The sequence below is a fragment of the Hipposideros armiger genome, unplaced genomic scaffold (assembly GCF_001890085.2).
Source record: "Hipposideros armiger isolate ML-2016 unplaced genomic scaffold, ASM189008v1 scaffold_238, whole genome shotgun sequence".
Taxonomy (NCBI): domain Eukaryota; kingdom Metazoa; phylum Chordata; class Mammalia; order Chiroptera; family Hipposideridae; genus Hipposideros; species Hipposideros armiger.
The window spans coordinates 1,708,822-1,732,967 of NW_017731588.1; the positions used below are offsets into that span (position 1 = coordinate 1,708,822).

Below are 24,146 nucleotides of genomic sequence, written 5' to 3' on the forward strand. Positions count from 1 at the left end.
AGAATGGGGGCTTTGTTTTCATGGACTGGGACTCAGGAAAAGTGGAATGACCCAAATCACTGCCAATTATATTGTCTTGCCTTTTATAAAAAATAATTATAAAATATTATTTGAAGAATTGTTTTATGCTTGAAGAAGTTCATTACAAACACACATGTTCTACCGCCCAGCATAAGAAATAAAATATTACCAGTGTATTGGGTTGTCAGAAAAGTCATGACGTATTTTTTTCTATGTTTTTCGTTGCAAAAATGAGTCATGACTTTTCCGACAACCCAATAATTGAAGTCTCGGTGTACTCTGCCCCAATAGCATCTCTCCCAAAATAACCACCAAAATAACCACTAATCAGTATTTGCCATTTTTTATTACCTTACATTTCTATATACTTATGTTATACATGCTTACAATCCTAAGAATATATAGTGGTATTTTGTATATTTTGAGCTTTCTATAAATGGTATTGAAGCCCACATATTCCTCAGCAGCTTGCTTTTTTCATCTGACATATTAATAAGATTCATCCATGTTATGTGTAGTCCCATTAATCTCCACTGCTTTATACTATGCCATCTTATGAATATGCCACAATTTATTTATCCATTCTGTTGTTAGACATTACAGGTTTTTTCTCTCCAGTTTTTCGCTGTTGCAAACAGTGCTGGTATAAACATTCTTGGACACGTTTTCTTGTGCCTGTGTGGGCGAACCTTTGTAGGTGCAAACCTGGGAGTGGAATAGCTGAGTCATGGGGTACCTGCATGTTCAATTTTACTAGATACTGACAAACTGTTTTACAAAAGGTTTGGGCCATTTTCTATTCCCAGCAGTGAATGAGAGTTCCCTCACTCCAAATCCAATGCCACCCCTTGGTATTGCCAGATGGTTGGGTGTAAAATGGCCCTTCATTTTGCTTTTATTTGCTTTACCTGATTCCTAGTGAGTTTGTATATCTTTTTGCTTTGCCTTTTTTTTTCTCCCTTGAGGGCTTGAGGATGCTTGGGGATGGAAAGTGATAAAGTATATGATTGAACCGATTTGGAATTGAGTGCTGTGAGTCTTTAATCTATGCAGGTAGGGCTTGGGTCACTGGGGTTAAAGTGGGGCCACACCACCAGTCACAGAGCCAGTTACAGAGAGGTCTTTCCCACCAAGCTAAGATCTGTCATGGAGAGAGGTGGTAACAGCAACAGCTATTTTCCAAGCGCCGTTCTCCCACCCCAGTGCCCTGAAAATTGAATAGCAGAGACAACAATTATTATTATAGCTAATATTTATCATGGGCCAGGACAGTGTTAAGCTCTTTATGTAAATAATCTCACTTTATCCATATGCAGCCCAATGAGGTGGGTTGCATTAACATCCCTATTTTACTAATAAAGAAACTGAGGCTCTGAGAGGGTGACTTACCTAAGGTCACACAGCAAAAACTATAATTCGAACCCATGTCTCTCTGATGCCAAAGTCTGTGATTTTAACCACCATGGAGTATCTCAAAAATTTGGGGGGATCACTCTCCATCAACACAAACATCCAATGTGCTTGAATATTTATGTTATGTATAATATAAAACATCCCCAAAATTCATACTACATGCTAGGCCTTTATCACTTCCTCTGGGGCAGATAGCAGGAGGTTCATTGTCTCCATATTACAGATGAGATCATTAAAGCCCAGAAAGTTTAAATAACTTGCCCAAGATCACACAGCTTAGACATCAGAACAGGGATTTGAACTCAAAGAGAATGGGGGTATGGGACTGGGTACAGGGAGAGGGAGGAAAGTGTTGGGGATAGGGAAGCTGGTGAGTGGGGGCAGCTTGAGGGGTATCCCCCTTGCCCCTTCTAAACCCAGGGCTGGGGATGGGGAAGAGAGGAGAAACGCTGCGGTTGGAGCCAGAGCCCATGCTGCATCTTGCCTGGTGGCCGAGGGGCAGAAAACCACAGAGCAGAGTGGGCGCAGGGACAGCTGCTGAGATTTGACTGAGACCTAAAGAATGAGGGTCCTATTGAGCAAAGGGAAGCGAGAAAGCAAGTGGTGGTATTTCCTACTCCAAAGGCACATGCTGGGGGAAGATAACGGGGACAGGAAGCTGAGCAGGGCCATTGCCAGTGCAGCTTCAGTGAGTGAGGAGAGGCTCTGCCAGGAGCCAGGCTGAGCCAGGGACTGGCAGTGTGCCCAGCTGGACTTCAAAGGACCAACCCTCTCCCTCCCCTGTTAGCTACTGCAGATACACGCAGTTTAACCAACAGGCGCAACTCAGATAACAATGAACTGTGGACCCTTCAGAGAGCACCTTCCCCTTAGAATGTGGAATAACAACAATAAGATGTATTGAGAGTGTACAGTGTGCAAGGCACTGTATTAAATAAGCAGAGTATTCTCACTGATGTCCTATGAAGAGTATGAAAAAATAGCCTTTATTCCTACGTTACAGATGAGGACACAGAGACACAGAATAGTGAACTGACCTGCTCAAAAACACCCAACTGGCGAAAGACAGAGCTGGGACTCAAACTCAGGTGAGTTGGACTCCAAAATATGCTTCCTTACCTACTAGACCATCCTATGAGGATAAATGAGATGACTGATACGAAGTGCCAGAACACATTTGTATTCAGTGGGTGGGAGAGATAAGAAAAGAGCTTGGTGGGCAGCTGGATGGCTCAGTTGGTTAGAGCGCGTGCTCTTAACAACAAGTTTGCCAGTTCGACTCCCACATGGGATGGTGGGCTACGCCCCCTGCAACTAGGTTGAAAACAGTGACTGGACTTGGAGCTGAGCTGCGCCTTCCACAACTAGGATTGAAGGACAACAACTTGACTTGGAGCTGATGGGTCCTGGGAAAAAAGCACCGATCCCCAATAAAGTTAAAAAAAGAAAAAAAAGAGAAAAAGAGAGATCATTCTTAAAAAAAAAAAAGAAAAGAAAAAGAAAAAGAAGAGAGCTTGGCTTTGGGGCAGCAAACAGAACTGACCCTGCAGCAGGAAGAATGGAGGTTAGACATTACGTATGATTTCCTGAAAGGGAGGCAAAGGAATAGGTAAGAATCTTACTCCATATTTTCCCCTGTAGACACACATTCCAGCTTAAGAAATAAGACAAGAAGCCCCATAAAGTCAGGATGATTCCAGCTCTTACCTGCCCTGCAAGTGGTGGGAGCAAGCGGTATTCCCGGCTGGGCTGCTGCCTGTCTTTCCAGCCTTCCTTTTCCATGTATTCCGGTCTCAGCCAAATCTGCTCCTCCTGGTGTCCTGAACTCAGAGCACACAAGTGTTATCTTTTTCACTGTATTTATCTTGTTGTTAGATAAACAGAAGTTTTTGATTTTAAGAGGTTCCCAATGTTATCAACCTTTTCCATTAGTTCATGCTTTTTGTGCCTTGTTTAAGAAATCTTTCCCTACTCTGGGGATCACAAAGATATTCTCCTGTTTATCTTCAAAAGCTTTATAGTTTTGTCTTTCACTTTTAGGTGCATGGTGTGAAGTAGAGGTCAAGATTAATTCCTTTTATGTGGATATCCAATTGCCCCAGCACCACTTACTCCATTTCAGTGGCATGTTTTTCTTTCGCTGCACCGATGCCATGTTATCTCAATTAGTATAGTTTTATAATACATCTTAATGCCTTGCAGGTCAAGTCTTCCCACTTTGTTCTCCAAGAGAGTCTTGGCTATTTTTGTATATTGAACTTCTATACGTAAACTTTAGAATCATTTCATCAGGTTGATGGGATTTGGGTTGTTAATTGCATTTCATGTGTTAATGCCTTTGGGGAGAATTGATATCTTCACAATATTGAATCATCCAATGCATGACAGAGAATATCTCTTCATTTATTTACATCTTCTTTGGTGTCTCTCAGAGTTTTATAAGTTTCTCTTTAGACATCTTGTCCACCCTTGGTTAGGTTTTTCCCTAAGTCCTTCATATTTTAAAATGGTATTGAAAATAGTATTGAAAAGAAATTTCATGTGCTAACTGCTTATTGCTGGTGTATAGAAATGCTGATAATTTTGTTGCATTGATTTTGTATTTAGAAACTTTAATACACTCTGTTATTTATTCCAATAATTATTTGTAGATTCTTTTGCATTTTCTATAGGCATAGTCATATTGCTAGTAGATAGTGACAGTTTTATTGCTTCCTTTCTAATTTTTATACAGTTTCTTTTCTTAACTTATTGTTCTGGCTACAACCTCTAGTACAGTGTTGAATAGAAATGACAGAAAATATAAGAGAGTGTTCTTGTCATTTTCCTGGTTTATAAAGGAAAGCTTTCAATGTTTTACCATTAAATATGTTTTCTGTATGTTTTTAAAAATAAACACCCTTTATCAGATTAAGGAAGTTTCCTTTGATTCCTAGTTTGCTGAGTTTTTAAGAAATTTATTTTACAATTACAGATGACGTACATATTATATAAGCTTCAGGTGTACAACATAGTGATTAGACTTTTATATACCTTATGAAGTGATCACCCTGATAAGTCTAGTACCCATCTGACACCATATATAGTTCTTACAATATTATTGACTATATTCCCCATAGTTTGCTGAGCTTTTATTATAAATGTTTTGAGATTTCCAAATCCTTTATCATTATCTAATGAAATTATTATATTATTTTCCATATTTAATGTGTTACTAACATGGGAAATGCATTCATTGAGTTTCTAGTGTTAAGCTAACTTTGCATTGCTGAGAAAAAAAACCACTTCTTATTAAGTATTATTACATATATTTTACTCTTCTGATGTTTTTGTGTAGACTCCCCCCAGTCCTCCCCACTCCCTCACAGCCCTGCTGGATACCGCCTTCTTCTGAAAACCTTCCCAGATGTCCCCAGCCGGAAGTGACTTCTCACTCTTCTCACAAAACCAGTAGAACTTTGCCTCCTATTGTAACTACGTTGTCACATTCTATCCCCTTCTCTTCTCTTCTGAACTATAAACTCCTGAAGGGCATCTTTGTGCTGTCTTTTCAGTCCACTCCCTCCTCCCAGGACCCAGAGCAGAAGTGGTATAGAGTGAGGCCATGGGATCTGGAATAAAGCTGCCTGGATTCATTCACATCTCAGCTCTGCCACTTGTTAGCTGTGTATTTAGGCCACGTGCCTTGGCCTCTCGGAGTCCATCAGTCAAATAGGAAGAATAATAGTACCTGCCTCATAGAGTTGTTGTGAGAAAGAAATGATAGTTAATATAAGTGAATCACTTAGTACAGCTCTGGGTACACATTATTTTTGTTACCTTAGTCCTTAGCGATTGCCACCACACTCTACGCTTCTGCTATTCTGAACCGCTCACAAGTTATTTCTAAAAGATTCTGAGAGCAATCCTCTCCTCTTTCTTTATTTCCTCTACAGCTGTTCATAGGCTGCTTCATTCTTTTATTCAGCGGGCATTTATTAAGCACTTACTGTGTGCTAGGATCTGAAGCAGACAAGATCCCTACTCAGGAAGCAGACAATCAAGTAGGAGGGAGTGACATATAAACAGACAATGATAATACAGTATGGTAATATTATAAGATAGAGGGCCAGGGAGGTGGAAGAAGGGCTGCGGGGTAAGGGGGACATCTAAATTATGAGAGTAGAGTCCTCTAAATTAGCCTGGGGGTCAGAGAAGATTTCTCAGAGGAGGTGATGCCTAAGCTGGTCCTATAGGACAAATGAGGCGATGGGAATGGGGTTAGGACAGAATGTGTGCAGAAAACTTGTTTCAGATAGCAGGAGGAGAAGGTGCAAAAGACTATAATATGAGAGGGGAAAGAATATAACACGCTTGAGAAATTGGTAGTACTTAAGTTTGGCCAAAACAGAATAGGTGGTGGGGAGGGAGAAGTGATGTGAAGAGGTAAGCAGGAGTCTGATGAAGAGCCTGTCATGCTAGACTTATCTTGAGGTGAGTCTCACTCCTTTTTTTGGCCCACCTAAAACTATTAGAGTAGGTATCACCTACTCCAGGAAGCCTTCCCTGATTTCATGCCCACAAGTTTGGGTTAAATATTCCCTCTGTTCTACTACAGCCCTGTCTTTCCACTCATCGCAGCCCTTGCTCCTTGTCATAATAATTGTTTGTTTAAGCATCTATCCTCCAAACCAAAAGCTGTAAGAAGGAAGAAATGTAATTTAACATTTTTATATCACCCACCTAGCAGCATATCTGGCAGATACTAAGTGCTCAACAGATGTTTATTGGATGAATGAACAAATAAATAGGACACCCAGGGAAGGAGAGAAAGCTGGGACTAGCAAAATGCCTGGCACATAATTGGCCCTTAGAAAATTATTTAATCTTTTTTGTGCCTCAGCTTTATCACCTGGAAAACTGAGAAAGAATAGAAATTATCTCAAAGGGGTATCATGGGTCTATGAATTGCTTAACTCAGGGTCGGACACTTAGTGTTAAGGATAATTATCAGCATGTTAAAAACATAATTCTCATACAGATAGTAAGTATGGGTCGATGTTTCATTTAACTCATTAATAAGGTGACTGACAGGATGACAAAGCCAGTTTCAAAAAATATATAAAAACTGGAGTTTTTATAGCCAAGGAAAAAGAAAAATATTTGAATGAGATTGCTAATTATATAAAAAATTGATTAATATCCTACAGGGTAATAAAACCATAACTTTTGTGATTATTTTCTCTACCAGGCAGAAAAGGACATTGTCATACCTTATTACTTTACAGAATTGTAAAATACCCTAATCAATTGTGTAAATTTCTCTTGAGATGCAGGTGATTCTTGCTAGTTAATGCTTTTTTATGACATCAAAAGGTCACACAATCACCTTTTTACTTTAGTAACGTGTTTTGGACAGTTTTTCTCAACACAAGTAAGTTTAATTTAATAGATACTGTTATTACTATAAGGCTCTCAATAAATGTTTGCTGAGAGGATTTCCATTCTATTAGACTTTTTCCTTCTCTCTAGCAGCAGGGTTTGGGGTCTACAAGGCAAGTGGGCTGAAGGGGAGCCCTGTAGGACACCAGTAGGATACCTATGTTCTGACCTCCTTGAGCCTGGGGTGGTGACAGGCTAATTCCGCATCATCAAATAGGCAGAGAAAGTATCTACTTTGGGCATCAGCTAAGCAGGCAACCTCCCCCACAATAAGAACATATTTTCTTTGGAAGAACTGGGTATCTCCAAAAAGGCAGTGAAGTAGACACCATGGAAAAAATAAAAAATTTGTTGGACCACTGTCCATTTTTTAATTTAAAAAAATTGTGGTAAAATACATGTAACATAAAACTTACAAGTTTAACCATTTTAAGTGCACAATTCAGGTGTAACCATGACCACCATCCATCTCCAGAACTCTTTTCACCTTGCAATATGGAAACTCTGTACCTATTAAACAAAAACCCACCCCACCCCCATCCCTAGCCCCTGGCAACCACCCTTCTATTTTCTGTCTTTATGAATTTGACTACTCTAGGTACCTCATATAAGTGGTATCATACAATACTGTTCTTTTGTGGCTGGCTTATTTTATTAGCATAATATTCTCAAGGTTCATCTACATTGTAGCATATGTCAGAATTTCCTTCCTTTTCAGGCTGAATAATATCCCATTCTATTTATATCACATTTTATTTATCTATTCATCCATCCATAGACACTTGCATTGCTTCCACCTTTTAGATTTTGCTTCCATTTATTTTATAGTATGGGATTATTTTTGAATTACACATGAAGGATGGGGTACCATGTTCAGGGTTTGAGACCTCAAAGATTATAGTCTGGCTCAGGGCCTGGGATTGACCAGACAACAAGACCATCACTTCTTGACTCTTTTCTTTTGCCAAAATACACCCAGGATGGCTAGGTTTCTCTATGCAGATTTAGCCACAGGTCTGAGTTCACTTGGATTATGAGCATTATAAAGTGTGTTCTGGGGCTGTGATCAAGGAGTCATTGCTGTAAATGTTTGTACATGCTGCGGACAGGGGAAATTCAAACACTTCTACAAAGCAACAGATGGGAAATTTCCCGGGAATAAACTAGTTATTTCTTGGCAGTCCAAAAGTATGTAGCATGTAAGCTCTGCTCTGGGAATTGGAGAAGTCACTTGAACCACATGATTTCCAGATGCTAGACAAGGAATTCCCAGCCCCTTCCCTGCTGAAAGTAGTCAAGAGTACTCAGTCAAAGGAGAAGTAAAGTGCCTTGATTTCTAGCTTCGGGGAATTGAACTTTTTACTCTGACTTTCTGGTGAAAAGGGAATGTTGAATATAGAGTCACGTGAAGCTAAAGTTAGTGGACACTGCAGAAGTCAAGAGTTTTACTTTTTTATTCTTTAATTGTCATTAATTTCACCAATGCAGTAGAGTCTAAACTGTCTGGGTCCAAATCTTGTCTCTACTACTTATGCAGTGTGAGATGTTGGCTGTTACTAAAGCTCCTTTTCAGTTTTTAAAATCTGTGCTTCAGTTTTTTTATCTGTAAAATGGTGATAATAACATTACTGTCTCAGAAGGTTGTGGTAAGGGTTAATGGTGTCGATGCATGTAAAGTACTAATAACAGTACCTGGAACATAGTAAATGCTATATAATGCTTACTATTGTTGATACATTTTGGCCATTTTCTTATTACGATTACTGTTATTATTCAGATGGCAAATAATCAAATTCCATTTGGAGTGTTGTCTTACCATTTTATTCTGCTTCGTGATTATTTCTGGGGGAAATTTCTGCAGTTAATATGTGTTGAATTCTGTTTTCTAATTTTTGTTTTGGAAATAACTCTGTATGAATCTGTTAATATTTTCCTTGTTCTGAGAGATTGTCTCATTCTCTCATTTTCCAGATGTGGAAACTGAATCCCCAAAAGGGAAAGTGACTTTCCTCAGATCACACAGAAACAGTGACTAAACCAATAATAGAACCCAGGGATTCTCACCAATAGTGCAAGGCTTGTTCAAACTCAGCACAGAGTCCAAGAGTATTGGCTGTGGGTATTGATAAAATCTGTGCATCCTCTGAACTCTACTGACTCACAGGAAGACTTGAACATTCTGTGATTCCGAGTATTCTACAATACATGTCTTTCCTTTCTATCAAAATTTCAAGCACTTCAAGGGAAGAGGATAGGGCTTGACTACTTTGGAGTCTTTGTTGTGTGCCCAGCACTATGCTTCAAATTCTCAAGGGCAGGAATTATTGCCTGTAACACCTTGGATTACTAGGGGCAGATGCTCAGTAAATAGAACTAATAAATACCTCTTCCCCCGCCTTTTAAAAAAGATTTTATTGGGGAATTGGGGGAGGAAACAGCGTTGAGGAATCGGGGAAGGGGAACAGACAAGTTGCTGTCCTTTTGTTCTTCAGTCTAGTTGTGGAGGACGTCGCTTCACTGGCCCATGTTGGTATTGTGATCATTGAGCTCTTCCCGGGTGAGGCAGTCGCTCGCCAGCCATTGGATGGCTGCTCACGCTGGCTGCCAGCCACTCATGGTAGCTTACGGCAGCCCACTGCAGCAGGGGCTGCAACCTGCGCCATCACTGGCGACACACAGCAACCAAGCTCCAGGTCGAGCTGTTGTTTACCATCTTAGTTGTAGAGGGTGCAGTGTCACTGGCCCATGTGGGATCCGAACCTGTGTCCCTGCTTCTCAGAGCTCGCGCTCCCAAGCCAATTCTTAACCAATAAGCCACTCGGTCAGCCCAATACCTCTCCCCCTTTTTAAAAAAAGAAAAAGAGGAATAAAGGGGCAGAGAAGAGAATATTTATCAAGAACTTAATATGTTCCAGTCATAGTGCTGAGAATTTTGACCACTGTCCCATTTAATTCCCAGAAATCTTTTACGGCATTATCAATATCTACATCTCAAATCAGGAAATTAAGGTTCAGAGAGGTTAGGGAATTTACGCTGAGTGTCTTACAAGTAAATGTTCAAGGTTTTTTGTTATTTTTGATGTTGTTTTTTAAAGATTTTATTGGGGAACTGGGGGAGAGAACAGTGTTGGGGATTTGGGGAAGGGAACATTGTGTTTTTCCAGGACCCATCAGCTCCAAGTCAAGTTGTTGACCTTCAATCTTACTTGTGGAGGGCGCAGCTCAGCTCCAAGTCCAGTTGCTGTTTTCAATCTAGCTGCGTTAAGCTACCTTGTTGTTAAGAGCACCCACTTTAACCAACTGAACCATCTGGCCACCAGTTGGCAGCTCCCGGCTGTTCAGCTCAAGATGCTGTGTTCAACCTTAGTTGCAGTGGGTGGGTGGGCACAGCCCACCATCCCATGCAGGAGTGGAACTGGCAACATTGTTGTGAGGAGCACGTGCTCTCACCAGCTGAGCCATCCTGCCACCTGTTGGCAGCTCAGTGGCAGCTCAGCTGGGGCACAGCTCACTGGCCCATGTGGGACTCGAACTGGTGACCCTGTTGCTCAGAGCTCGCACTCTAACCAACTGCGCCACCCCGTTGGCTGTAAATGTTCAAGTTTGACACTTCTCTGGTGGACTACAAGTTTCTAGAATCCAATATAATAAACAGAGAGGTGAAGCTGGGAAGGAAGAGTCCTAATGCTTTCCAGAGAGTAAGACATTTTTTTTTCCTCATGAGACAACTATGAAATCAACCACATAAATTGTGAAAATATAAGTTGTGGTTGTATTTGTTCTGTGACAGTTTGGAAGATGCATATTTTCATCAAGCTAGAAAAAGAAAACAAGGAAAAATGATGAGTATTTCAATCTTGCACATAAAAAGAGACATGTCATTACCAAGCCACCTGGCTCCACTCTCCCTACAAACATCTTATCCATAGTAGTGTTCTGAACAGGAGACAAAAAGATAAGCTATAGGACTTATATGGAGAAGGACAATTAGGCCTGGGTGAGTTTCATAGCAAGAAAAGGTGCAGACCTGAAAAGAGCTTAGTACCTGCGCTAGGCTGAAAAATGGCCCCCTAAAGATCATTAGGTCTTAATCCCTAAAATCTGTAAATGTTACCCTATTTGGAAAAAGGTTTTTCCAGATGTGATTAAGTTAAGGACCTTGAGATGGGAGATTATCCTGTATTGTTCAGGTGGACCCTAAATGCAATCACAGTGTCCTTGTAAGAGAGAGGCAAAGGGTGACACACACCCACAGAGGAAGAAGCGATTTGAAGATGGAGTTAGAGAATGGAGTGATACAGCCACAGGCCAAGGAATGCCAGCAACATTCTCTTCTCTAGAAGTTGGAGAGGCAAGGGACAAATTCTCCCCTAAAGCCTCTAGGAGTGTGGCCCTGGTATCATCTTGAATTTTGCCCAGTGAAACTGATTTTTAGACCTCTGGCCTTCAAAACTGTGAGAGAATAAATTTCTGTTGCTTTAAGCCACCACGTTTGTGGCAATTTGTTATAGTACTCACGGAAACTAATACAGTGCCCCTGTGCTGTTAGCCAAGTCTCAGTTTACTGTTGTCTCCTTTCCCATCCACCTGGCACTTCCAAGAAGAGTTTCCAAAACAACAACAAAAAAACACTAATAGTTTTTGAGTGTCCTCTACCAGGCACTATGATAAGCAGTTTACATGCAATAGCTCACTGTATGCTCATAATCTTATTAGGTAGGTAATAGTAGTATTCCTATTTTTACAGATGAGTAAAATGAGGCTCAGAAGAAAATCTGGTGGGGCCCCACTCCTAATAGGTGATGGAGTTAGTATTCCAATTCTGGTCTGCTCAAATCTAAAGCCCATACTTCTAACCTCTAAACTGTACTACCTCAAGCTCCCTGGGTTAAGTCAGGCTTTTAATTCTCATATCAACTAATGGCATTTTGGGGTATTTATCTGAGAGGTATTTTCAAGGATGCTGGACCAAAGGAGACCATATTTGCCTAGATTCCTGCTCAAAGAACTGAGCTTCCACTTTCATCTGACTTTCCCACCAAAGAGAAAAGGATGAGCAATCCTAGCATCACAGAATGCTCAAGTTAAAGGATCTCAGAGACCCATTTATCAGACTCCTCATTTATAGATGAGAAAGCTGGGTCCAGAGAAGGAGAGGGGATTTCCAGGGTCATATATAGAAAATTTAGGTCCAACTGAAGTTATGATTGAAGTCCAGGTCTCACTTTAAAACCAGGGTTGTTCAACTGCACATCACACTGCCCAAAGTCATGGGTGTTGCTATGATCTAAAGTGCTGACCAAACTCTGGGAAGTTGTTAGAAGTAAAATGTAAAAATGTACCTTCTCAAAACTATAGTGCCCCCAGGGTCTTCATGCTCATCTGGGATACTCTACAGGGCTACAACCATTGAAATGGTCCAGGGGATTGGGAGAGGGAAGCTTCTGCGCTGGGATACAGGCTGAAGAGACCATGACAATGTAACCACATCCCAAATGGGAGGAGAATGTGAAGAATTCACGAATTTCTAGGCCTGAAGGGGTTTCTGGAGATCTCAGGAGTGGCAGCTTTGGCCAAATAAATGGAAGTAAGTTGTACCTTACACAATCAGCAGGGAACTGGTTTGGGAAACTCAATATGCCTAATAATGGTAAAAGCTGAACATTCTTCATCTTTATATACGTCCACTCAACAAATATTGAGTCCCTGCTAGTCCCTGCCTTCGTGATTAATAGGGTGGTTTAAAAAAATGACAATGTATTTTAAGTGCTCCATACATTTTTTTTTCCTTTTTAAAAATTCTTTTTTGGTTTTTTTCTTTTATTATTTTTCTTTTTTTCATTTTTTTTCCATACAGTACACAATAAGTGCTCAAGAAATGCTGTTACTAAAACATTAATTAATTATAGTAGCTGTAATAGCCACTGTCTTTAAGACACGTGGAACTCCCGCTTCAGACTGTCTCAAGATGCTCTTTGCCTCCGTTCCGCCACCAGCCACCAGTTGCATTCTGGGGCTTGTAGTCCGGAAGTGGGTGACTAATTCATCAGCGCGCAGGCGCAGTGGCGCGGATTCCCGGAAGAGCCCCAGAGGCTCGCAGGATGAGCGGGTGGCGGTGGCTGCTGCTGCGGCGGCCGTGCTGACAGGACACGAACTCTATGCCTTTCCGGCTGCTGGTCCCGCTCGGCCTCCTGTGCTCGCTGCTGCCCTTGCACAATGGTGCGCCGGGCCCCGATGGCACCGCGCCCGACCCCGCCTACTACAGGTGAAAGGGGTCAGGCTCCCTGCCCTTCCATAATGGGGAATGAAAAGCGCAGACCCGGTTCCTTCCCTTTCTCTGCATCCTGGGACCCCCACCCTCACTTGCTCGGACTCCGCCACTGGGCTCCCAGCAGAATCAGGGGGTGATTCCCGTTTTCCACCCTATTTATTGTCCTTTCCCCTGCCTGGTTTCGTTTTCTGGCCCCATGCCTTATTTCTCGTACCCCGCACCAGGGAGCGAGTCAAGGCCATGTTCTACCACGCCTACGACAGCTACCTGGAGAATGCCTTTCCCTACGACGAGCTGCGACCTCTTACCTGTGACGGGCACGACACCTGGGGCAGGTAGTGTGAGCAGAGGAGCAAGGGGGCGGCCGGGGTCTGGCAGGCCGGTCCTAGGCGGGTGGGACTGCTGGGGCTGGTGGCTTCCCGGTTCCTTTACCGGTTCCGGAAAAGCTCCTAGCTGGGGCGAGGCCGCGTTCCCCCCAGTTTAGGCCAGTACCACCCGGAAACACCCAGCCTCCTAGAAATTTGGATCCTGCAGTGGAAAAAGCCCGGGGTTAGCCTGGTGAACTGAACGAACTTTTGGGCGGGCTCCAGCCACAAGAGTAACGGGCACCACCTGTGGGGACTTGGGCAGATCTCTGGAGTTGTAGGATATGATGGGAAGGCTCCAAGAAGTCAGAAGACCCAACCCCTTCATTTTATAAGTGGGCAAACAAGCTCAGGACAAGATGTACCTTTCCCAAATATGAAACTTCAGAGCCTTTGTTGTCCGTGTAACTGAAACACACTTGCTTCTTATATCCTCACATCACTGACTGCTTCTTGAGAGCTCAGCCCAAAAGGTCACCTCAGGCTCGGGTCCCATAACTACCCACCCCCTACAGGTCACTGACACATCACTCATTTTTTTCTTCTTAGCACTTCTCTGATACTATCATTTTCGCTTGTCTACTAGTTTGTCTTTTTCACTTCCACTAGAATAAAAATCGGTGAGAGATGGAATTCTCTGTCTTGTTCTTTTCTGTGTGAGTGAACAATCATTGCATTTAATTGAAGCTGACATTGATTAAACACTGTGCTAAGCATTTTACTAATGTCACCTCATTGAATTCTCTTAACATCTTTAGGCCAATAAGTTCTGTTATCTCCATTTTACATGAATATGCTGAGGACTAGAGAAGTTAAGTAAACTCAACAAAATTTGTGCTGATTTTTGTTGAAAAAAGTAATACAAGAAAATGGCAAATTCAAGCAGTACAAAATCATGAATAAATATTTTCCATACCCTAGAACTCAAACCACTGTTAACTTTCTTGTGTAACTTTCCAGACATATTTTAAGTTTATACCATCATATAGGTATCTTTTTAAATAACTTTTTAAAGACATAACTTTCATATAAAATAATACATCCATTTTAAGTGTATAGTAACCAATATCACAACCATAATATAGAACACCCTAAAAAGTTCCCTTGTGTCACTTTATAGTTAATCCTCCACCACCACTGGCCCAAACAACAGCTAATCTGCTTTCTGTCTATAGGTCTCTTTTTGAAAATGCAGATAGATATTACGCTGCCTATGCTGTACCTTGTCTTTTTCATTTAACAATATAATTTGAGTGTCTTCACACTGGTCAGTAGAACTCTTGATAACAATCTTTTTAACAACCTCATAATTTTGTATTGTTTGAATGTACTACAATGTAATCACCTTTCAGCTGTACATTTGGGTTATTTATAGCTTTTTGCTGTTCTGAACAACACTGCCATCAGCATTCTCGAGCATAGTTCTGTGCTCTGTGAGATAAGTTCCCAGATGTTGAAAAGGCTGTACTCTTAGCTACAATCTCATACTGCCTCCCTATGGCAGAGAATGCCACAGAATGCAGGCAATGTGTTTAACTGAAGCTCAAGCTATATATATCAGTCCACTATCTCAGGTGCATTAAATGGGTCAGAGGTTCCTGGCGATTTTTACTGTGGCTTCTCTGTTGGGACTGGAAGCAGGATGGCCAGAGGCATTGCTGTGCGTCCCTTATTAGATTTGAGGGTATCTGATCTGGGGCAGCCTTAATAGCTGGTGTTTGATTTTCTTATTAAGCAGCTGGGATTTCTGTCCTTTTACAGTTTTTCTCTGACTCTAATTGATGCCCTGGACACCTTGCTGGTAAGTGTCTCACCTATTCCTTTTTTTCTCCATCATTGCATAATCAACACCCTTCTCCTTTTGGCAGCTTGATTGTGGGTAAAAAATATGAATTCTCCTCCTAGGCCTTTTGTTTTTATCTCATTATTCGGAACTCTCAGGTTCTGGTTGCCCACCTAGATAGAGGAAAACAATGAATTCCAAAAGGATTCAGGTTCATTTATTCAGCAGACAGGTTTATAGAGGACCTAGTTATGAACTCAAAATTGTGATAGGCCTGTAGAACTCTGGCTAGTGGGGAATACAGAAACTTTAATACCCTCCTTGTTTTCAGAGGCTTACATTCTAGTGGACATGTTCAGTGATAAAAATAATAGCAGTAATGAGTTAGTGTATTGTGTGTAGGGCTTGTGCTAAGCTCTTTATATGTATTATCTTGTTTAATCCTTCCCACAATCCTATGAGGTAAGTACCTTTATTCCTTCTTACAGCTAACAAATCTGATGCTTAGAAAGGTACATAGCTATGAAATAGGACTTGAACTGAATTCTGTATGACTCCAGGCTTTAACTGTCATCCTTAAAGAGGCCACAAGGAAGGATTTAACCACTTTCCCCTATTTCACTATTTCTGGTTCTCTGTCTCATTTTTCTCATTTTGTCCCTTTCTCATTTTTATATATTAATAGTATTTACATGGCAGTCATCTTGTAGATATAATTTACCTATTTAGCTGTAAGTTAGATTTTTTTCTCCTTAATGTTAATTTCTATGTACTTGTCTATTTGTCAGATATTTATTGAGGGCCAATTGTATGCCAAGCACAGTGCTAAGCTCTGGAGTTATAATAGTTTAAACAGGCATAGTCCCTGCTTTCCTGGAGTTTATGATTTTAGTGAGGGAGACAAAGAATCAAAGAATAATATGTAATTACAAATTGAGCTGAGTGCTCTATAGGAAAGGAACATGGTTCTTTGAGTGGTTATAGCTAAAGGAAGCTGACCTAGACCGAGGAGGTCTCGGAGGACTTCCCTAAGGCAGGGACTTAAGTTGGGATCTGAAGGAGAAGCAAGTGTTGATGAGGGAAGTGGGGGAGGAAAATGTATTCCAGGCGGAGGGAACAGCCTGTGCAAAGGTCTTACGACGAGAGAGCATGGCAAGTGCAGTAAATTAAAGGAAGGCCAGTGTGTCTGGGATGTGGAGAAGGAAAAGGAGGAAGCAAAGGGAGGCTGGGGATACACAGGGACCAGACGATGTTCACCATGTTAAGGATTTTGATCTTTAATTTGAGAGCAATGGGAAGCCACTGAAATTCCTTAAGTAGAGAGCAGGAAATGATGAGACTTCCATTTTGAGAAGATCACTAGCTGCAAAGTGGAGAAAGATTCATGGAATCATTCAACAAACATTTCTTGAGTAATTGCTTCATGGACTATGTGTGGCACTGGGAGGATGCAGGAATGAGCGAGGCTCCTGCCCAGGCAAAGAGTCTCTTAATGCGACGAGTTGTGTGGATCAAGTTACTGGAGTCTTTAGAGGTTAATTGCAGCTGGAGGAATCAAAGGCTTCCTAGAGAAGGTGACATTTAGACAACCAAAGATAGGTTGAATTTGGAAATAAGAAGACATAGGTGGGAGTGATTTCTGGCAGAGGGAACAGCACGTCTGAAGGCAGAAAATTGGCGAATAGAGGGTACAGTTTTCCTGCGTGGATGAGGATAGGTTAGATGAACAGTGAGACATGGTCAGAAAGGTAGGTTGGGTCCAACTCATAGAGGGCCTTGAATGCCGAGATAATCAGGATTGTTTTTGTTTTAAGGGACAGAGACCCAAATCAAAATGATTAGACAAGAAGGAAATTTACTGAGTCAGATAACTAAAAAGTCCAGGTAAAGACTGGCCTCAGACCCAGCTGAATCCAGACACAGAAACAATGTCTTCAGGAATATCTTTCTCGTCTCATCTTTGCCTTCTTTATTGGCTGCGTTCTCAGGCTGTCCTTATGCTGGCAGGGTAGCCAACAGTAGCTCCAGACTTACCTGCCACTCATTTACTCATAGTAACCTGTATGTATAAAGAATCACCCCTTTTGCATTAATTCCAGGAATTGAGTCTCGTTGATCTGGCTTAGGTCACATGTCTATCCCTGAACCAGTCACTTGGCCAAGATACAGTACACGATCTGGTTCAGGTCAAGTGCCCATTCTTGTAGTTGAGGGGATGGAGGCAGTCACTCCCAAACTACAAGAGTGACTGGAAGAAGGATGACCCCTCAAGGAAAAATTGGGGTCCTATTATCAGAATAAAAGTTACCAGGATTGCATTTGGCTAATGGTTTAAACAAAGAGGGTTTAATTTTCTCAAGTAAAATAAAGTCTGGTGGTAATTTCTAGCATTGTGTCAGATGCTTAATTGTGCCATCAGAGACCCAGGCTCTTTGTGTCTTTCCATTCTACTATCCGTAGTGTATTGGCTTTCAGTCTCATGCTTAGTACCTCGTGGTCTAAGATGGCTGCCACAGCTGTAGAAATGGAGTCTGCTTTCAAAAATAGAGAGACAGAGGAAGAGTAAAAACCATGCCAGCTGTGTCTATTCCTTTTTATTAGGAAAACAGAAGCTTTCCTAGAAGGGCCCCCCAGTAGACTTCTCAAGGCTCAGACTTGGCTGGGTAACACAATCACCTCTGTCAGAAAAGGAGGCTGAGAAAATGAGTACCTGGATTTCCAGCCTCTATGGTGGGAAGCGACAAGGGTGAAGAAGATGGGGGACCAGTGTTGGGCCAACCAACCTGCAATATTTTCCACAAGGATGAACGTGACAAGAAAAGGTTAAAAACAACAGGGCATCCACTGCAAATGGCAAACTAAGATTTCCTTAATATGGTCTCTAGTTTTATATTGCTTAAATGGATGCTCTTGAATTGGTACCTAAGACTTGACTTAACCAGTCTCTTGATATTGGGTCTCTGAATTCTAGTTCTCAGTGTTTTCTTCATCTGTCCCCAGTTCTAGAACAGAAATTGCAGGCCTTAAGTTGAATAAGTAAGGGCCACACCAGTGTAGGATCCCAGACTCTTAATCCAGCATCTTCAGTGCCTTCAAGCCTGAGAGAGCCTCACTGTCATGTCTCTTTCCTCCCAGATTTTGGGGAATGTCTCAGAATTCCAAAGAGTGGTTGAAGTGCTCCAGGACAACGTGGACTTTGATATTGATGTGAATGCCTCTGTGTTTGAAACCAACATCCGAGGTGAGGGCTGCCTACTAGGGCCTTTGGAAGCAAAGCGTGTGTGGAGTTTTTACCTCTGTGCAAACCAAGAGGTGGTAAATAGGAGCTTAAGGGCCAGCCCTGCCAGGGTACTTGGCCCAAACCAGTGACTGACAGCTCTTCTTCCCTCCTGGAGGGTCGGGTGGGGAGGTCTCAGAATCCCCCATCAGTTTCAGACATGAGCAGGGAACAGAGAAGAGACTGGAAAGAAATATGCCAGAATGACTCAAGTATTTAACATAGATTTGGTGCTAGGCATACAGCCAGGAAAAGAAAGATGGATTCCTTGCCTTCTTGGAGCTCTTTGCCGAGGAATGTTCTGCGATGATGGCAATGTTTCCTACCTTTGTTGTCCAGTGTGGCAGCCATGAGCCACATGAGGCTATTGAACAGTTGAAATGTGTCTACTGCAACTGAATAACTGAATCTTCCATTTCATTTCATTTTATGAATTTAAATTTAAATAGTGACTTGTGATGAATGATGACTGTATGACACAGGGCAAGCCTAGGGTATTAATGTCCAAGCCTGGCTGTCCCTCAGAACTACTTGGGACCTTTTAAAAAGTTCACATGTCTAGGCTTTACTCTAAACTTAATGAATTGGGATCTTTGGGTTGGGCCTTAGAATCAATATTTTTAGCAGGTTTCTAATGACTCTTATGAGGCAAGCACAATCCTTATTTTTAGTGAACCTTTGGACTACCAGTGGCTTAATGCCTGTCAACTTCTGAATGGCAGAGTTGTGTTTTTTTCCCCTTATTTTGCTCATTTTTATTTTGTATGTTTCTTTTGCAATGAAGCTTATATTAAAAAATGTGGTAAATCCATTTTTTTTTAAAGATTAGGGAGCAGAGGGGACAGCCTGATATAAAATTCTGGTTTAGGAATCAGACCTGAGTTTGAGGCCATCCTTATTGCTGGGTCACACAGTTTCTGAGCCCGACTTGTCATCTGTAAATTAAGGTTGTCCTTATACCTTTGTTTCTGATGTGACTATAATTATACCAGCTTTCTTTCTTTTCTTTTTTAAATATTTTTTTATTAGGGAATTGGAGGGATGGGAACAGCGGTGGGGAATTGGGGGAATGGGAACAGACAAGTTGCTGTTGTTTTGTTCTTCAGTCTAGTTGTGGAAGACGTTGCTTCACTGGCCCAAGTTGGCACCTCATTGCGCTCTTCCCGGGTGAGGCAGATCAGTCGCTGGCTTCTGGATGGCTGCTCACTGCAGCTGCTGGCCGCTCACACTGGCTGCTGGCTACACACGGTAGCCCATGGCAACCCACTGCCACAGGGGCTGCAGCCTTCCGTCGCCAGCGACTCTCTGCAGCCCAGCTCCAGGTTGAGCTGTTGTTCTGCATCTTAGCTGTGGAGGGCAGTGTCACTGGCCCTCATATGTGGGATCCGAACCGGGGCCCTCTGGCATCCCAAACCAGTTCTTAACCATCGCGCCACTCGGCCGGCCCTATACAAGCTTTCTTTTGATTGGCATTTGCCCAGTAGATCTTTTTCTACCCTTTTACTTTCGATCTTTCTGTATATTTTTATGATTAGATATATCTTTTGTAAATTACATATTATATTTTGCTTATTTAAACATCTTCACAATCTTTTAACTGAAGCATTTAATCCATTCACATTTACAATAATTACTGATATATCTGCATTCGTGTCTATGGTATTTTGTGCTATTGGTCCCATCTTCTCTATGTTCTTTTTCTCTCTCCTTTTTCATGCCTTCTTTAGACTGATTTTCTTCCTCATTTCATTTTCCTTTTACTAATTTAGAAATTATGCACAGTATCTAGCTTTTCAAATAGTTTTCCTAGAAAATGTAACAAACACAACAAAGTCTAAAGTTCATGAAAATCTTTATTCTCCTCCTGAATAATACAAAACCTGGTTCTGAGGATATCCTGACCCGTATGCTGTATGAAATACAGCATACGTAGGTATTTCATATGTATTTCAGTTCTTTGTTTGAAGCCCTCCATACGTGATCATTATTCTGTACAGTTGAAATTTTAGATTTACTCACATATTTACCCCTTTTTTTACCATCTTTCCTTCTTGTGCCTGAGACCTTACATCTGATCCCTTTCCTTATATCTGAAGCACTTCCTTCAGCATGTCCTCTACCTCAGGTGTTTTCTTGGCAAACTTTCTCAGCCTTTGTTTGTACGAAGATCTTTCTCTCACTGCATTCGTTTGGCCTTTGGGGGATATTTTTGCAGGACATACAGTTCTAGGTTGATAGTTACATTCTCTTAGCATATTAAAGAAATGTTTCCATTATCTTCTGGTTTCATTGTCATTGTTAAGAGGTAATCTATCAATCTAATTGTTATTTATTTGTAGATAATCGGTTTTATTTACGCTGGCAGCCCCCTCCTTTTAAAAATTTTCAAAACTATATAAAAGTAGAGAAAGTAGTATAATGCACTAGTACTCATTGCTGAGCTTTAACAATTATTATTACATGGGCTTTGGCTGCTTTTGAGATCTTTTTCCCCCCTTCGGTGTTCTACAGTTTTACTGTGTTATGTATAAATATGGATTTATTTTTATTGTGTTGCTTGGGATTCCTAGATCTGAGAATCGATGTCATTCATTAGTTTTAGAAAGTTTGTAACTATTTTCCCTTCAAATATTTGCCTCTCCCCCATTTTCTCCCTCTTCTCTTTTTAGAATTCCAACCAGATATATGAGGTGTGATAAAAAAATATGGTGAATGTTTAAATTAAAAAAAATTATTACAGTAAAAGATACATTGCCATAAATACCCCTCAAAATACTCCCCCTCGCTTCGAACACACTTATCCCATTGTTCTTGCCACTTTCCGAAGCAGTTCTGAAAGTCCTCTTTCGTGAGTGTCTTTACTTCATCCTCTATCATGCCCACGCTCCATGTCACACATCGCTTCTGGTATGGCAATTTCTGTTAAATAAAAACATGGCATGTCCTCATCTACCTTATTCACCAGATCTGGCACCGTGCGACTTCTGGCTCTTCCCCAAAGTCAAAATAACAATGAAAGGTAAATGTTTTGAATTGATTCAGGACAGGGAGGCAGCCATGACAGCACAACTAAAGACACTCACGAAAGAGGACTTCCAGAACTGCTTCAGAAAGTGGCAAGAACGATGGGATAAATGTGTTCGAAGTGAGGGGGAATATTTTGAGGGGGATTAATGGCAATGTGTCTTTTACTGTAATAATGGCTTTTTTTTTAAAGATTTTATTGGGGAATTGGGGGAGGGGAACAGACAAGTTGCTGTCCTTTTGTTCTTCATTCTAGTTGTGGAGGACGTCACTTCACTGGCCCACGTTGGTATTATCATTACGCTCTTCCCCGGTGAGGCAGATCGTTCACTGGCCACTGGATGGCTGCTCACAGTGATTCTTGGCAGCTCACGCTGGCTGCCGGCCACTCACGGTAGCTTACGGCAGCCCACTGCAGTTTACTGCAGCCTACGTCATCGCTGGCAACTCCCAGTAGCCCAGCTCCAGGTCGAGCTGTTTGTCACCATCTTAGCTGTAGAGGGCGCAGCGTCACTGGCCTACATGTGGGATCCGAACCGGGGCTCTGCTGCTCAGAGCTGGCGTCCCAAGCCAACTCTTAACCAACGTGCCACTCGGTCGGCCCTGTAATAAATTTTATAAATTTAAACATTCACCGTATTTTTTTTTATCACATCTCATATGTGATACCTTCTTACTTTTTGTTATACCTCCAAGTCCCTTCTGTACTTTTTAAAAATCATTTTGTCTCTTTATGTTGCATTCTGGATAATTTTTTTGAGTCTTTCCTCAAGTCTACCAATTCTTCAAATATATATTATCTGCTATTAAACCTATGTAATTTTAAATTTCAATTATTGTATTTTTTATTTTTAGAAACTCTGTTTTGTTCTTTTATAAACAGGCTTGGTCGTTTTTATAATTGCCAGCCACTTACTCATATATCCCGACCTTTCTTTTATTTCTTTAAACATATTACACACATTATTTTGTATCCTGTGTCTGATAATTCCAATATCTGAAGTACTGGTAAGCATTGTTCTACTGTCATGGTGTCTGCTGGCTCTTACTCATGATGCTTTGTTTCTTTGTATGTTTTGTGATGTATGTATTTTTTAATGTATACTCATTCCCTGGACTTTTATCTGTGGGATTCTCTGAGGCCTGGGTTCATGGTAGGTTCTTCCAGATATAGTTTTTGTTCATGTCTGCCATGTGGCTGGAGGCACTATCTGTCCAAAACCACTGTATGCTAAAGGTTTGAAGTTTTCTAGACTACCCAGTTAGTGTGAATTCAGGCTGTAAAACTTAGTGAGTACCAACTTGTAGTTACTAATTGTTAAGAGAGATTCTTTTTCTTCCTTTTACTTGGCATCAAGAGTTGAGTCATAAAGTGTCCTTATTTCACACTAGGGGAGGTGTGTAGGGTTTATTTCTAATTCATCCTTACACAGAGTATATAATTCTTTCAGATCCCAACTTTATGGAGGGGTCTTTTTTTCATACTCCCCACTTTGGGCAGGCCCTGTCTCTTTGTTATTCCCCCTTTGGTAGGAGGAGGGGAAAACTGAAGCCCAAGGTCACTGGTTTTTGAAAGTGAGAGAGTCATTCACGATATGTATTTCGCTATATTTCCAGATACAGAACCTTTGTATCTTTTTATAAGTCCTAAATATTATGTAATAAATTGAAACAGATAAATTAATAAAATGAAGGTAGAAACTACTCTGTCCTCTTCCCCCTCCCAGGTCTCGGGGGGATTGAGAAATAGAATGACCAAGTGGAATGAGTGTGGGCTTTGGAGTCAGACAGACCTGGCCCTACCGCCTACTAGATGATGCAGGGCAAGTCACTTTACCTCTCTGAACCTCAGTATCTTCATCTGAAGAGGGTACAGTAGTACCTAGTGCTTGGTAGACAGTAGGGACTAAATATATATATGCCATTGTTTTTTTGTTGTTGTTGTTTTTTTTTTTTTGCTTCTAAGTTTTTTTTAACATGACTTTTTAAAAGCAAGCACCCATACCAGTGTGTAGGGTTATATGCCATTGTTTTCATGGCCCACCAAGAAAACAGATCTTTGCAAACTTCACACTACCAATATGTAGGATTAAGGGACTCTTCTTTCACTAGATGGTTCTAGCCCCTTCCCAGTGAGCCACCAGTGAGAGTGTTTAGTTTTTTTTGCACAAGGGGAACACTGGTCCTTGGGACTCTGACACTCGCTTTTTGTACCAACCGTAGTGGTAGGAGGACTTCTGTCTGCTCACTTGCTGTCCAAGAAGGCTGGGGTGGAAGTGGAGGCTGGATGGCCCTGCTCCGGACCCCTCCTAAGGATGGCCGAGGAGGCAGCCCGAAAACTCCTCCCAGGTAAGACCCACATTGGGATGGGGGGAAGGGAAAATCCAGTAGGTCCTGCCTCTCCTGCTGGAGACTAGAGTGGCAATGCTGAATTATTTCCTGATGTTTCTCACCCATGTACCTGGTATTTCTACCTCTAGGTGCACCCCATGGAAATCAGGAGCGTTCTGGGCATTTGGAAGGGTTGCTGGGGCCTTCGCCCAGGGCGGATGAGCTGACCTCACTGCTGTT

General features: G+C 41.6%; 1 protein-coding gene across 1 annotated transcript in view; it reads left to right on the forward strand.

Annotated features, from left to right (window-relative positions):
• The first annotated feature begins 12,768 nt into the window (after positions 1-12,768).
• Positions 12,769-24,146, forward strand: part of EDEM2 (ER degradation enhancing alpha-mannosidase like protein 2) — a 31,883-nt gene continuing 20,505 nt past the window's right edge. The window contains exons 1-5 of the mRNA XM_019655333.1: positions 12,769-13,120; positions 13,351-13,461; positions 15,253-15,292; positions 18,410-18,515; positions 23,799-23,924. Of these exons, the coding sequence (XP_019510878.1) occupies positions 13,014-13,120; positions 13,351-13,461; positions 15,253-15,292; positions 18,410-18,515; positions 23,799-23,924 (490 nt within the window). The 5' untranslated portion in view covers positions 12,769-13,013. The remainder of the gene's footprint in view (positions 13,121-13,350; positions 13,462-15,252; positions 15,293-18,409; positions 18,516-23,798; positions 23,925-24,146) is intronic.